The sequence below is a fragment of the Pteropus alecto genome, unplaced genomic scaffold, assembly GCF_000325575.1.
Source record: "Pteropus alecto unplaced genomic scaffold, ASM32557v1 scaffold44, whole genome shotgun sequence".
Taxonomy (NCBI): Eukaryota; Metazoa; Chordata; class Mammalia; order Chiroptera; family Pteropodidae; genus Pteropus; species Pteropus alecto.
Window position 1 is genome coordinate 5,811,844 of NW_006436812.1, and position 15,720 is coordinate 5,827,563.

Sequence of the window (15,720 nt, forward strand, 5' to 3'; positions counted from 1 at the left end):
AGTGAGCCCTACACACAGCATGCCAGAACTACCCCCAAGGGCTTGCCAGCCTCCAAGCTCTCAAAGAGCAAGCCGCTCCACTCCCCGGCTTCCTACTGGCCAGCAACACAGGAACCCACCTCAGTCTATTTGGAAATCTCTTCCTGTGAGGACGAGCAAGCCCATCGCTTACAGAGGGCAGGCCACCAAGTCCCTGAACTTAAAATTGTTAATTTAAAACCTCATGGTCCTCAGGCAGGGCAGGGCCATGGAACCAGAGAAACCAGAGCGCTGGGAAAGTCGGAAAGGAGTGCCCATTGGGGGTCATTAGGATCGCTCCTGGCCAATCTGGTTAAAGTTCTTTCTCAGACCAAGCTGATGTCTGAGAAGTCTGCTGACGTACAGATCTCCTCGTTCTTCTCAGTTCTGAATTCTCCAGTGTCACCCAGCAAGCCTGTGCCCACTCGGCTATGACTCTCCCCTCTGAGCCACATGGTGCTTGCTCATGCCAGAGCCTCCCTGGTCCAGAGCCTCTCCTCTGGCCCATTAGGCCCATCCCCTCCAGGGGCAGAACTGGAGTCTAGCATGACCTCAGCCCCATGGTCCTGGCTCCCATCCCTTTGGAGAGTAACCAACCCATCCTGGCAGCTGGTGGTAATTCGGAGAGGCCCTTCTAAACACTCACCCCCATGGCGGGGATGGGGTCTCCATTCTGGTGGGTGCTGGTGGAGTCCTGACCCGAGAGAGCAGCTGTTGCCTCATCTGAAGACAGTGGAGAGATGCCAGACAAGCCCTCAGGGTCCAAGACAGGGAGGGGGCTCCCAGGGATGATGCCAGCACTTGTAGCTGCTAAGTCGACAGCACCTGGGAACAGAAAAAACATTGCCAATCCTAGCTCTACCACATCCCAAAACATGGGAAGAGCCTCTCCCTCACTCCTCATGTCAATGCCAGGGTAACAGCTTTCGTGTTCTCTCTGGAGGGTAATGAGACAGCATGGCTTGGGAAAGAAGAAAACAGAAATGTCACTCAAAACCCTCACGTGGTGCCTCTCACCATGCTGGTCACAGAAACTTACTGGCCAGGTGGCCCGTGGCCTGGGGCGGAAGGACCTTGGGCATGATCGGCCGAGACAGAGCCGCTTTGGTCAGGGAGGACTGGATGGGCCGGAACGAGCCTCTCCCTGTGAGGACAAGAACAGAAGCAGCCGCATCAACCCCGCTTGCCCCTGGTGCCCTCTGACCGTATAGCGGAGGCTACAAAGGGTTTGCTTCACAGCCACAGTCGAGACCACGCAAGCTGAGCCAAGGCGGAAACCACCAAACATCCCAAACAGGCCAAAGAGAGGTCAAACGGGACCCAGACAAGGAGAAAGCTTTGGCACCCATGACAGCGGCACCACTGTGACACTTGGGTGCCGCTAAAAGGCTGCAGTCAGTACTGTCATCCCCTGAGGATGACCCTTTTAAGAGTAACGCACACCTGAACTAAGCTATAGGCTCTTCTAAGGCAGTCAGAGCATCAAATCTTGGACCAAGATTCCACCTGCAAGAGTCCTCTTTCCTACTAGGCCTTCTGCAGGTAAAAAGGTGGCATGAGAAAAAGCAATCGACTGCTGTCTGGGTTCTACAGTAAATAAATCTGAAATGTGAAACTCAAGACTGATTTAAAGATAAATCATGGAATATGTGTTTCATTAAACAATTCTGTTTAAGTAAATTTACTTCCAAGAGCCAGGGCCCCACTGACCTTAGAGACCTGGGAACACCCGAGTTGTATACCCTAAGATTGCATGCATCTATTCTGTAAAACGCCTGGTAAAACATCACAAAGACAGGGTGGACCACAGATGCTCCCCTAAACCAAACTGAGCAAAGCATCCCCAACAGGACCTCCTGAGCTACCTTTGAAGCAGCTGCCTGTGCACCACCTGTCAAAGGTCCACACGTGCCCACGCTGCAGCCCAGGCCCAGCACAGGGGCACACTCAGTGTCTATTGATAGAATGGACAAAGGAATGCTGGAAATGTCACTCCAAGAGCCATGGAAGCAAATGCCTACCACTCCCAAAGATGAAGCCACATGCAAGTAAGGAGGAGTAAAAAGCCAACCTGAGGAACCCCAATGCTTACCAGTTACGGAGGAATTTGACAGGATGGAGAAGGAGCAGACATTGTGGGACTGGTTTTCAGACGGTCTAGGAAGTAGGGTTCTCTGTGGAAGGAAAACTACCACTAATCAGGTGATGAAAAGACCCCAATGCCAAAAATCACTCAGGAAACCAGCAAAGAGTTGTAAAGGGATATTCCCGATAACAGGGAGCTTAGTGTAATCAGATGGGGGCTCTGGTTCTAGAGATGATGACACAAGGGCTCCTGGGACAGTCTGAGGATGGCTGTTCTGTGGACCCAAAGCCTTAAACACTAGGTCCTCTCTGAAAAAATACAAAACAAAACAAAACAAAAAACCCCAAGGGATAAAACTTTCCCCAGGAAAACTAGAGGAAGGTCAGAATGATCCACTGTTAATCCAGAATTCTAGATTAGCCTGGAATGCAACTAGTCACATATATCTATTTACAACCACTCAATGTGGACTGTGAAAAGACACCCCTTTATTCTGGGTCTCCTTGAATTTGGGGTGAAGATAAAGTTGCTGCTTGTAACACAGACAGGCTAAGGGCTTGAGGCATTCCACCCAGTCCGACAGTCCCAGTGCCCAACCTTCCCTGTTTATCTGCCCGGGGCTCCTATGTGTAAATAATTAAGTTCCAATTGATGACTACCATCTAAAGAAATTATATTAATTGCTGAAACTCTCATTCATTGAAGTAAAACATTAACAGAAAATATGTATCACCCAAAAGTGTCCTGAGGACCTCCAGCTCTGGGTGCCTAGCTATGGCTCTGCTGACTTACAAAAGACATCTCCATGCCCCTAAGAAGTACCCCAGGGTGTCAGCACACAGCAGAGGAGGTGCTACTGGGGATATAAACTTGACAGAAAGGGCTGTTAGGTCTGCTTGGCTGCTTAGAGGCAGTGAGGTGACTTTGAGGAGCTACAGATGTGCTGGTTTTGCTCCAAATGTACTTTCTGAAGGGGCAGGTGAGAAATATTTTAGGCTCTGTGGCCATATGGCCTCTGTTGCAGCTATTCATCTTTACCCTGGTGCCATGGAAGCAACTGTGGACAGTTAGGAAATGAATGACCATGGCTTTGTGCCAATTAACTTCTCATAAAGAAGTAAATGGAAAAGCCTATATATTTGTGTGATTCCATTTAAATGAAATGCCCAGAACAGGCAAATCCATAGAGACAGAAAGTAGATTCATGGTTGCAAGGGGTTGGGGTAGGGGGGAATGTGGGTAAGAGGTACGGGGTTTGTTTGAAATGATGAAAATGTTCTGGGATTAGACAATGGTGTTGGTTGCACAACCCTGTGAATATACTAAAAACCATTAAACTTTAATGGGGGAACTTTATAGTATGTGAACTATATATCAATAAAGCTGTTAAAAACAAAACAAAAACAACAACAATCACAGGCCCTGAACCAAACAGCTATGGAGCTCCCACTCAGCCAGGGTGGAAGATTTATACACTTCGCCAAATATACTAAAACTAAATACATTAACACTAAACAGGTAGCCCTAAAACATGAGTTTGAATTGTGTGGGTCCACTTACAGGCGGATTTTTTTTTTCAATAAATACCTGTACTGTTTTCGATCCGCGGTTGGTAGTCCGCGGATGTGGAGGGCCGACTGTATGCATTGTTCTACGCCATTTTAAATAGGGGACTTGAGTATCCGCAGATTTTGGTACCCGTGGGGGGTCCTGGAACCAATCCCCTGCGGATACCGAGGGACAACTTAAGTTTTGGGGGAGTCAAAAGTTACATACGGATTTTTGACTATGTGGGGGGTTGTCACCCCTACCCCCTGCATTGTTCAAGGGTCAATTATAGTCTGCACACACACAAAAAAACTTGGGATTTAGAATACATCTTCCTTTCAAAGACCTGTCATGCAATTTCTCATTTTTAAATAAATTAATCTCAAGAGATTTCTAATAGTCTAACAAAAAGAGACTGATGCATTAATCCCAAAACAATGCACATTCATGACTTTCTAAGCTCACAGTCATTTAAAAATTCCAGCTTCACCTCTTTCATCTTTTTACTTTCAAATAAAACTGTCCCTTTTCTCTGTCATTCCTGGATCTCCCCTCTGGTCTGCAGATGGCATCTATGGGTCCCCCTCAGTGTTCATCACTATGAGCTCCAGAGGTCTGACCTCTGGAAAATACATATTACCTTGCCAACTGCTTCCACAGACTATATGTTCATAAATAGATGTTCTGAGAGTCCTCAAATATATCTCAAATGGGGACATTCTTGGGACTTGAACCCCCAGAACTTTCTATCTTTTTACAAGCGTTTTTCATGTTGTGCAAAGATTATCTTTATTTTCGGGTACAGTTAGGGTCACTGAATACTTTACTCTATTCATAAGAAAGAAGAAAGGGGCAGGGGGTCTCCATGAACACCCAAGACACGGGAGAAAACCAGTGTGTATGGGCAGCTTGGCCAGTGGGAGGCTGGTCCTGGCAGACCTGACCCGGGTTCCTGACCTGGACCACCAGCGGCTTCCGCAAGTGCCGGTTCTGCAACTTCCGGGGCTTTGGCAAGAAGAAATCTGACTGCATCTGTGAGGAAAAGAGCATCCGATCCCTGAGAGTGTTTTCTACCAAATGGGAAGGCAGGCAAGCAGGGGGTGCAATCCTCGCACTTACGCTGATGGAGTTCAGGTGTTGAAGGAAAGTTAATTCTGTCTCTTTATTGGGAGAGAAGAGCTTCCCATGTCGGCTGTTGGGTGGTAAAGTTGTTGGGACAGCAAAAAGGCCACCATCTGAGTCACTGCTTCCTGTACTGGAGGGACCAGCCACCAAGAGGGGTCTCGGAGGGTTTCTCAAACCTAGAAGAGAGTAAACATAGCTACACTCAGCCAGCAACATCTCCAGTGTGAATGGAGTTCTACTGGGAAGAAAATCAGGAAGAACAATCTGTTCAGTTTCCTGGGAAGGAATTTCCCATATCTTAGCACCATTAAATCTGCTTTCCATCCATCTCCCTGAAAATCTGGTGCTCATTGTGAGCAGACAAGATAAATGTTCTTTACCACTTTGATCCTCAGTAGGAAGGGAAGCTTAGGCCTTCAAAGACTTCAGAGCCAGTAGAACCTTCAAGATCTAGTGTAGACCAGGGGTCAGCAAACTCTTTAAAGGGACAGGTAATAAATAAAACTTTGTGGGTCTATAGCCTCTGCTAAAATCAGTTCTATAGCTGTAGCACAAAATAGCCACAGACAACATGTGTATGCATACCAGTGAGGGTAGCCGTGTACCAATAAAACTTTATTTACAAGAAGTAGGCTGTACTTTGCTGATGCCTGGTCTAAATCTCTAATTATATAGAAAACAGACTCAGAGATAGAGGGACAGAAAATATTTATTTAGAAACCACTATTCTGGGACTCTGCTAGCTGTTTTCATTCTTGATTCATGGTAGGATGGGTAAAAAAAAATTTATTTGTAGATCGGTAAGGTTACGCTAACACTTATGGCATCCAGGGATCAGGTCTTCTAAGCACGAATCTGGATTCTAGCACTACAGGTACACTGGTCTAGAAGCATCCTCAATTCAGAAAGAGGATGGATATTAAAGAGTACACAGAATTACGAAATTTAAAAAACAGAATGGAACGTAGGAAAAGACTATATAACCTACCAGCTAGCCTCACCATCAAGTACTACACCCTTATCTGTAAGGACCAATTCACGGTGTGCTGATGCCCTCCCTCATGAGCCACAGTGAGAAAATAAAAATAAAAACGGTAGAAGCTGGTGAACCTGACACTGCAAGCAGCCTAATTTTCTCGAAGGACTCCATGAAGTACTCTTCAAGGAAATCTTCAAGCACTTAACAGGCAGGTTATTCACAACATAGAAACTGAGAGAAAAATATAAAGCTAGTAACATTCTGTTTGGAAAATCATCCTAGAGAACCATTAACTCACCAGAACAATAGGTCTGTTCAGTCAAAAACTTACTGCACGTTTTAGAGCACTAGGCTAGATAAGAATAAGAACAAAGGCAGGACCACTTCTTATATGATGCACACTGGTCATCATTGCAGATGCCCTGGCCATTGTGGGATGTTCAGGCCACCCAGGGCGTCCAAGCTTCTACAGCGAGAACGTCTGCTTATGAGAGCAGTTACAATGCCCTTCGTGTCTGGTGTAGAGGCCTTCTGGAGCACAGGACATGAAGGAACTCTCCAGCCCTCAGACCCTGCATCCCTGCATCCCTGCCTCCCCAGCCATAAAAAAATCATCAGGTCAGTCTTGGGAAGAGCTGCAGGACTTTGGTGTGCGAGAGGAAGGAGTAGGGCTCTGACGCATTCAGCATGGACTTACACACCCATGGCACATGGGGCAAGGCCATAGAATGCATGCACGTTTCTTATTCTACCTTTAAAAATCATATAGAATTTATGATTCTAGTTAAGACAATTAATGTTTTATTATAAAAAAAAAAACTAAGTAAGGAAAATCAATGCCTCAAGGAAATGGTTCATGCTGATCCTGGAGTTTTACATAACCAGTAACCCAATTAATTTAAAGTTCTCTTGCGACGTACAATTGAGGTAAAGAAATAGAACAGAATGGCAGGTCGGCCCATCTCTACTAACAAGACTTGTGTTAAAGTGCTGAGGAAATCCTTCAACTGAAGGTGTCTTTAATACTTTAGAAATTAAAATTAAAGAAAAATAGTCTCTAGAAGATTCAGAGAGAACCAACCTTTCTCATACTTTAAGCCACCAACTCAGCATGTTATGGAGGCTTCTGCTGACCTCAAAGAGCATGATCCTCCAAAGAGAACGGACTGGTGAGGGCCACTCCATGTTTCCCACTGGCTCCCGTAACCCCAGGACCTGAAGGCCCTTGGTGACAGGGTCACCCTCCCACCCGCTGGGCCATGGCTGAGGGGGGCCAAGCCTCAGGTATCCCAGTGCCTTCAGCGCTGGCACAGCCCCAATACCCAGCGGGCTGCCTAGGACAGTGAGGACTGGGTGAGCACTGCTGCTGAGTCTCACCTGAAGGGCAAGGTGCAGAGCTGGGAGAGAAGGCCTTGCTGTTGCGGAGGGCAGACTGGTTTCGAGGGCAGCGGGGGCTCCGGGAGCTGATGCTCACCACCTTCCCTGGGGGAGTCGTCGACTGCTCCTCCTGGGCGGGCCTCACTGAGGCTGTGGAGCTGGCATTCGCTTCCGGAGCCTAGGACAGAAATGAGCTGAAACAATGGCCAACCTCAGCTTGTGAACGATGGCTCTAAAATGAGTGCCCTGGAATAGGAGGCACAAAAACTCCAAGTTCAGAGGGACGGCAAAGGCTCAGAGACCAGACTTCCATGACGGCAAAGGTTAGCATCTTTGAGTCACTCAGCAGTGCCAGCACTCAAAACCATCACTCATGTGGACCCTTAGGAGAACCACTGCTCTTCCTCCTGAAATCTCTGACCTCACTGCCCACAGGCACGTGGCATGAACAGACAAACCAGGGAGTGGTGGGAGGAAGGGAAGGAGGGACTGATGGCTGAAAGCAGCAGGCAGCCCTGGCCACACAGGACGTGCTCGCACTGCCAGAAGAAGATGCTGAATGGCAAGTGACAGTAATTCACCTTTTTATAAAGCAAGCCTAAGATGACTGGAGTGGTCTCTTCTGATTGTGAGTCAAAAAAAAGAAATACAGATTTAACTTCTAGAATTAAACACAATCACAGCTGAAGAGCCCTGTGCTGAGTCGACACCCAACCCCAGGGGTTTTTATAGATCACTTCGTCCACTCCTGGGTCCTTGCCAGAAACATCCCCATCCACTCACCTGTCTTACCCTGACAACTTCACCATCGACCCCTCTCCTCATTCTTCCTTAGCACCCATGCCCAAGGCCCACCTTGGGGCACCTTCCTGTGAATTACAAAACTCACTGTCTACAGTCTCAGCACAATCTCACATGTTCTCACTCAGGGGCCCCGCAACCACTCCTGTACCTTCTATGGCTTTCAGCCCCCAGCCCTGACCTACTCTCTCCTTTCCGTGGGATGCCCTCCACCCCCAGCCTTGATGTCCCTTCCTGCCCAACTGAGTACCCAGCCAGCCTGTTGCCAGCATCCTGACAGAGAATACCTGCTTGTCAGAACTTCACCACAACTATAGGAGGAGGGAGACCACAAGGCCAGTCCATCCGTCTCTAATTTAAGGTCCCTACTCTCAGCGGGGCCTCTGGTTAGTGGTTCTCATAAAAGAGTTGCATCAGAATCACCTGGTGAAGGGTGTCAAAACACGGTCTACAGAGTCCCAAGAACCTGCAACTCTAACAAGTTCCAAGGTGATGCTGAGGCTGTTGATTGGGGACCCCACTTTGGGAACCATGGCTATGAGCACCCTGTTTTGCATTTTTTTCCCTCTCTTTAATTCCACCCCTGCACTTCCACCCCTGACCTATGGATGTTGCCATTTCCCCTTAAGGGTGGGGTGTCCCCTCCCACACAGGGCGTGGCACACCCGGTGTATGGTCCGTGGCTCCACCTGGGGTGCGAACCCAGGACCTTCTGTGTGTAAAGCAGACGTGCTAACCAAGACACTATGGAGCCACCCTGCTTTGCATTCTTTGCAATATTTCCAACCTGCTCCACTCTCCTCTTCAGTTGAGGCCAAGGCCACTATCTTAGCATTGCTGCCTCCAGCCTTCTCAGGAGCCGGCCTAGCTTGGCCTCCTCTACATTGGACATGCTCATATTACCCCATTGTCTCTCCTGATCCCTCCCCTGCCAAAAAAAAACCTCAAAAAAGGCTTTTAAATTCATCAAATCTGTCCAGTCACCCCAGTATTGCCAATGCTTGCCCACGACTCGCCTCCGCACCACTAAATCCAAAGGCGGCTGCTCACCCTCAGGCCTTGACTTACCAGCCTCTGCAGCAGCCAGCAGTTTCCTTCCACCCACCCCTGCTAGAGCCATCTCTCACAAGACACTGATTCACTTCACCAATGCTCCACAGAAACACTTCTCCATGCAAGCGCAGGGGCAAATGCAAAAAAATGGAGAACATGGTGGGAGAGGCACACCGAAAACCAAGGCAGAACAATGAAGGCACAGACCTAGTGTACCTGCCCAGGAAAAGCAGAATGTATGGTGTGTTCCCAGGGGCCCCTTGTACTTGGTTCTGAACATGAATCAGTGCTAGGGGGTACACAGTGAGCCCGCAGTCCCAGCCTGTCATCTGAGGCCACTGTGTTTAGCTTCCTCAGCTGTACCTCCTGGAACCTGAGAGCCTCCAGGCTTCTGAACACTACGTACACACTGCTACTTCGGGACCAACCTGCCTCAGGACTCTGCTCTCTTGTGTCCAGGAGAGCCTAAGAGACTTTCCTATCAGTGGTATTTTCTGCCCCATTTGTGGCTTGGCTAATCTGCCTCCTGAGGTGGGGGTCAAAGGCCATGGCCTGCCTGGTGTGGCCTGGCCCTCCCTGAGCCATCGCAGCCATTCCCTGGAGCCTCCTGAGGAGCCCCAGACCACTTCAACTAGCTACCTCATGAACAGATGCCAGCAGAGGTCTCCCCACTGCTGCCCCACAGAGCATGGCCCCACACAGCACAGACTATAGCCCCGGCATTCCATTTGCCCCCTCCTAGCTCCACTCCCTCCATTGATGCTGCAACACCCCATCCTCCCAGGACAGCCATTCTAAAGCACACCCTCAATCCTGTCACTCCTCTGCTGAAGCCCGCAGTGCTCCTGACACTTAGAGAAAACTTGATTCGGCTCGGCTTCTGGCTGAGTCTGCCACCTTGCCTCTGCGCACTGTCCCCTCAGCCAGGAAACTCAGGGCTCAGCAGCATCACTGGAGCCTGGCAAGGCCCAACAAGCATGGCCCAAAAGGCATGGCCACTGGTTGCTGCATGAGCCTTGCAGGACAGGGCCCTCACCTGGGAGGGAGCTGGAGCCCTGGCCAGTGCTCTACACAGCCCTGCTCAAGAGAATGAAACATGGTCTAACATAGCCTCTGGTGCCTGGGTCACCAGGGTCCCTGCTTCATGCCCTTCCCCCAAGGAGCCTTTGGGAGTCCTGACTGACTACCATGGAGCCAGGCTTATTTGCCCTCAGGGTGCCAGCAGGGCCGTGTCTGACTCTCACTCACCAGCCTGGGGTTGACCTCAGTGGAGATGAGCTTCAGGAGGCAGCTGAGGAGGCGCTGCTTGTGGAAGGCGGAAGGCGGGGAGCCGCCAGGGGCCTGGCCCTCGGGGTCCAGCACGGCCAGCCAGTCGTACTCCAGCTGCAGCTTGCTCGGCTTGCCCATCATGAGGTAGACTTCCGCCAGCGTCAGGCTCTCGGAGGTCTGCAGGTTCCAGCCCTCCTCACGGAGCTGCTGGGCCAGCCGGCTGGCGGGGACGTCCTTCGGGGGCTTGGCAACAGGCTGTCCCTGAGGAGGCAGCGGGTCCGAGGGGCTCGCCTTCTCCTGGGCCTCCTCTGCAGGAGGATCTGCTGAGTCTTTAGTGCAAACATCTGGCTGGAGACTTGGGCTGGGCTGAGGCTCAGGGCCAGGCGGGCCGCGGACAGGGGACGGAACCCTGGCACCAGCAAAGTCAGCTGCCTCTGCATTGCTAGGGGCGCGAGTCTCTGGGGAGGCACATGCCGAAGGCCGAGAGTCCGCACAGCGGCATGGCTCAGGGATAATGAGGTCCTGGCAGGACTTCATGTAGCGGGGGAAGGGGTCCAGGAGGGAGAGCTCATCCTCTAGCTCTGGAAGCTGGCCACAGGCACACGTCATGGCCCCAGGCTCTTGGGCAGGGACATCCCTGCCCTCTGTAGGAGCAGGCATAGGAGGCTTCTCGAGCTGTCCCCCAGCATCCTGGAGCCCAAGGGGAAGCCTGTCAGGAGCGTCTGGGCTGCTGAGGCTTGGAACAACCACCTCCGCAGGGGCACTTTCAGGGGAACTCTCTTCAGAGCTCTGTGAAGCATAGGTGGAGGGAGGAGGCCGCCCTCCAACCTTGCCCTCAGCACCGCCCCTTGGGCACTTCACCTGGCCTCTGGCCGTGCCCTGCCCGCTGTGGATGCCCAGGATTTGGGCTGGAGGCAGTGTGTGGGCATCCTTGGCATTCTGTTTGCACCGGCCACCCTCCTGCCAGTGCACCGTGCAGAAGGCCTTGGAGTGTACCACACGGGCCACTCCTGGAAGTGGGGTCAGAGTGCAGTTCTCCCCTGGGAACAGGTGCAGTGCCACTTTCTCCTGTGACGGCTCCACGAACGAGTCCTGCAGCTGACGCTCTGCAAGCGTCTTCCGCTGAGTGTACTGTTAAGGAATCACCTATAGTAATACCCATCCCTGGGCACCAAGGGCCTTGGGGAAAGCATGACCCAGGCATTTCCTTCTCTAGGAACTTCATCACTAATACATGCCCTCCTGGCTGGCGACTAGGCAGAGTTGGGAGATGGCCAAGACTGAGAAGTGTCGGGGAGTCCTAGGTCATTTCATTCAACCTGCTGGCAGAGATGCCTGGGCCACATCCCACAGGCCAGGTGGTAGCCACTCGCCACATGGAGGGCTGCTGTGACAGTTCGAACACTGTAAGGTCAGAAAAGGGGCTCATACCCAAAACTCAGGATGAGGGGCTACAGGTTTTAGTTCCGGTTCCACACCATCTCACAGCACAGCTGCTACGTCCCACAGAGCCCCAACGCAATCCCAGCGCTGAAATGCAGGACTCCATTCTCAGACAGCAGGTGCTGTGGAATTTGTGTGGGGGAGTTACTTTAGTAGGAAAAAGATACGATTCGCACTTCATGGAGCGCCCACTTCTGCTTCAAGAATTCAATGAGGCTGGAGACCTTCCGATGGAGCTCCACTATCATTCTGCAGGAAACAACAGACAGGAAGAGGGAGGCTGTTACACGGGAAGTGAACCTTCTAAAGAGCCCTGGAGGCTGCCAGCAGAAGATAATGCCATAAAGAGTATTGGAAGGGCACCAAGGAGGGGCCAGAGCCTTGATGTCCCAACAGAGCCACCGATTTCTTTTCTTAAAAATGAACTATACAGATACCTAATCAATGTACTGTATACTTGAAACTAATTTAAATAAATTTTTTAAAAATTAACTTTTTAAATTGAGAAACTAGTGACTCACACAAAGCTGCATGACAAAATGGAGACCTGTGTACCCTTTACCATGCAAGATCTCACACAGATACAGACCTTGGTACAACCCACAATCCTTTTCTATTTGGGTTCAAAACGAGGGGCTCTGGCCAGCCTTACTTAATTCTAAGAAAATAAAAACTCATACAGAAGAAATGAAGCACTAACATACTACAATGTGGATGAACCTCGAAAATAATGCTCAGAGAGATCAGAGAGAAAGGATCACATAGCACATGATTCTACTTATGCGTAACATTCAGAACAGGCAAATCTATAAAGATGGAAGGTAGACTGGTGGTGGCCAGGGACCAAGGGAGGAGGTTGCGGGGGAGAGACTATTTAGTGGGTATAAGGCTTCCTTTTGGCGTGATAAAAATGTTCTGGAATTAGATAGTGGTAGTTGTACAACACTGTGAAGGTACTCAATGTCCTGCCCATAAATCAGACACAAACCTTCAGGGAGAAGGTAAGAGAGGAATGGAAAGGGACTTAAGGGGGAAAGATGAGGAAAAGAGTCTGTCGTCATCAACCTGTTAGCCATGACGTCTTTCTACATCCCGCTCTCGGCCCAAGAGACCCGTGCCCAGGTTTGAAAATGTGGCATGGTGTCCCCAAGCCCCCACAGTCTGAAGGCCCCAATGACAGTGCACTACTCCCACATCCCTACGCCCATGTAACTTTGGAGCACTGAGTGAAATCTGTTCATTCAAGGGTCTCCAAAGGAACCCAAACACCACGCTCTGGTCTCATCCCTTGCAGCTAGCTCCCCCACAAACGCCAAAGGCAGTTACCTCAGCCTGGGGTTCTGGGCCAGGCTCTGCACACGAGCCCAGGCATGGTTGTTCCTTGGCTGCAGCTCTACAGGAACTCTCAGGGGCAGGCGCACTGGCTTCTGGTCCTCTTCGTCACTCAAGCCTGCGACAAGAAGGGGCTGTGAGAGCCTGGCATATGAACCGCCAAGCAAAAGGCAAAGTGCGCAGTCAGACAACTCAGAGTCAAGGAGGAGTTGTGGGCAAACGGCCCAGGAGGGAAAGCAGGGCTGGCGGAAAAGCCATGACTTGAGGACCTGTACCTAGAGGTGTGCCCATGTGGCTGCTCAGGTACCCTTCAAGCCAGAAGCCAGAGCATGAGGCCACAAGACGCTCCTGACACCACTGACACTCCATCTGAATGCTGCTGTGGCTCCTAAGCTGACCTTGATTTACTGAGTGGACACACACTGCTGTGACAAGGAGCTCTGGATCCAGGAGCTGACCAAAGGGTTAGGCAGACTCAAACACAGAGCCATAGAGGCAGGCATTTCTAGCTTGGCCTGTCCGTTGATATATGGAGTAGAATAGAACACCTCTTGACCCCACCCCAGCCCACTTTCTACATACCGTCTGGGTCACAGAGTTTCTTCAGGGCTCGGCACATGGGTGCTTTGATCCGCAGATTTCTCCCTTTGTAACGTACTGTGGTGGCCCTGTGAAAGAGTTTTAAAGAAGTGCTGAGGCCTCTAAATGAACAATTACTCCCCACACAATGCAATATGGAAGAGCCAGTGTGTCCAATCCACACAGAACTCAGAGCAGGTGAGGACTCTGGCTGGGTGCCAGGCCTGGCCTCCAGGGCTCCCACCTCGCACTACTAAAGGGACTCCTGCCATTCACAGGCAACATGCCCTGCCCTCCTGCCTGGTGACTGGTGCAGCACCAGCTACTGTCTCATCTCGTGGAAAGCCCAGGACGATGGTGCCCCCATCAGATGTCAGATGGCACTCCCTTCTCAACTCTTCCTTGGGGTCTCTCAAGAGCATGTCTCAACCTACCTCTATGTGACCTCTCAACTGAGCTCTAGGTGGCTGCATCTCCATGTCAGGAACATCCCCTAGTCCCTCTGTAAACCACACTATCAGGGGCCTGGGGGTACTGGGCACTCATAGCCAGCAGGCAAGGGATATCATGTGCTTGTGCTCCCCCCAACTGACCTGCAGGCAGGCCCAAAGGCAGCCTATCACAGCTGTTGGTGACACTCTGAACACTGCTATGACTATAATTTATACAATATTAGAATTAAAGAAATACTATAAATGCGTACAAAAGCCACAAAAATAGTTCCTTCTAAAACACACACTTGGAATGATGGAATGCTTTGGAAATACTCAATAAAGGTAGGTTGTTTTAAAAAAATGGCAGTCAAGTTAAGTGTGGGAGAGACAACTATGAAAGACTGAGGGTGACCTGGAAGCACTCTACAGTCCCACTGCTATTTGCCCCTAAGCTCTTTTTCTATTTGAAAACAGAAATCACAAGTGATGCATCTTAGCTACAGCTTCTGAGATAAAAACAAGCCAGAACTCTAACAGTAGATTTCAGTCAAAGAAAAGGCCTTGGCTAGACACCCCAGTCAGTGGCTAGTGAACAAATGTAGATTTAAGTTTTATGAAAGGTCCTTTGGTACGTTGTTTTTATTATTGTGTTTTAACCAACTTTTCAACTGACCAACTCCCAGCTGTGACCCCAGGGAGCCAGCTCCCCCCATTCTGTCAGGAGGGGAGATTCAGAGAGGATGAGAGTCTGCATGAACAAGCACCACACTCCACTGAGACCATACACTTACGTCTTAGCCACTGAACTCAGGGGAGACGCAAGGTGCTACCCTGGAGGTGTGAATGTAAATAATATGGAGCAGGGCTGCAGGGGAGGGGGAGCAGGGAGGAGTATTTTAAAGAATAGCAATGAAGTATGAAGTTCATTCTTAAAGAATCTCCTCTAATAAAGGGCTCTAGGGACAAGTGGACTTTCCTGCCCATCATCACTTTTTGTTACATCTACCCCAAACAAAATAAAACAGTAACAGGCAAGACTAAAAAAGCAGGTGGCACCTGTGTTTGTGATAATCACATTTTCCGTTAAACTGCTATTTTGCGACTTCCTTTTTTTTTTTTTTTAAGTGAAATTGAGCTGCCCCCTTTTTATGACTAGATGATCATTCTGAGATTAAAATTTTTTCCCTTTTCTCTCAAATGGAAGTTCTATGAGCAGCCTGAGCCTGGAGCCTGCAGGAGGTAAAGTGCCATATTCAAGCTCACAGGAAGAAGGCCTCTCAGGCCTGGCCTTGGTCTCAGGACATGGTCGACACTCCCCAACATCACATCATCCCCACAGGTGAAAGACAGGTGAGACTACTGACAGGCTGGGCGAGTGCTTCCCCAGGGCATGGGGGTTTAAGAGGTACTTTCTGCAGAAGAATCACAGCTTGACCTCCGATGTAATATAACCACATAGAGGGTTCTATCTGAACTCCTGAACTGAGTGTCACTCATTCTGACAAAACAGGCAATGGAGTAATTCCTCTATGTATGTGAGAGTCTGGCTTTCTGTTCTGAGAGATTTATTTTCTTCTATGCAAAGTTATTTGATAAATCTAATAAGCATGCTGCTGGGTGACTAATGTGGTAAGATTTAATTTTAGAGCTTTTCTCAATTCATTTACTCCTTTATC

The 15,720-nt window shown here is 49.8% G+C and overlaps 1 protein-coding gene across 1 annotated transcript in view; it reads right to left on the bottom strand.

Annotated features, from left to right (window-relative positions):
* CRAMP1 (cramped chromatin regulator homolog 1) overlaps positions 1 to 15,720 on the bottom strand; it is a 58,542-nt gene that overhangs the window by 9,768 nt on the left and 33,054 nt on the right. Inside the window, 10 exon segments of the mRNA XM_025048263.1 lie at positions 665 to 843; positions 1,058 to 1,162; positions 2,111 to 2,192; positions 4,610 to 4,684; positions 4,772 to 4,953; positions 7,134 to 7,311; positions 10,236 to 11,378; positions 11,867 to 11,948; positions 13,026 to 13,149; positions 13,614 to 13,699. Coding sequence (XP_024904031.1) covers positions 665 to 843; positions 1,058 to 1,162; positions 2,111 to 2,192; positions 4,610 to 4,684; positions 4,772 to 4,953; positions 7,134 to 7,311; positions 10,236 to 11,378; positions 11,867 to 11,948; positions 13,026 to 13,149; positions 13,614 to 13,699 — 2,236 coding nt within the window.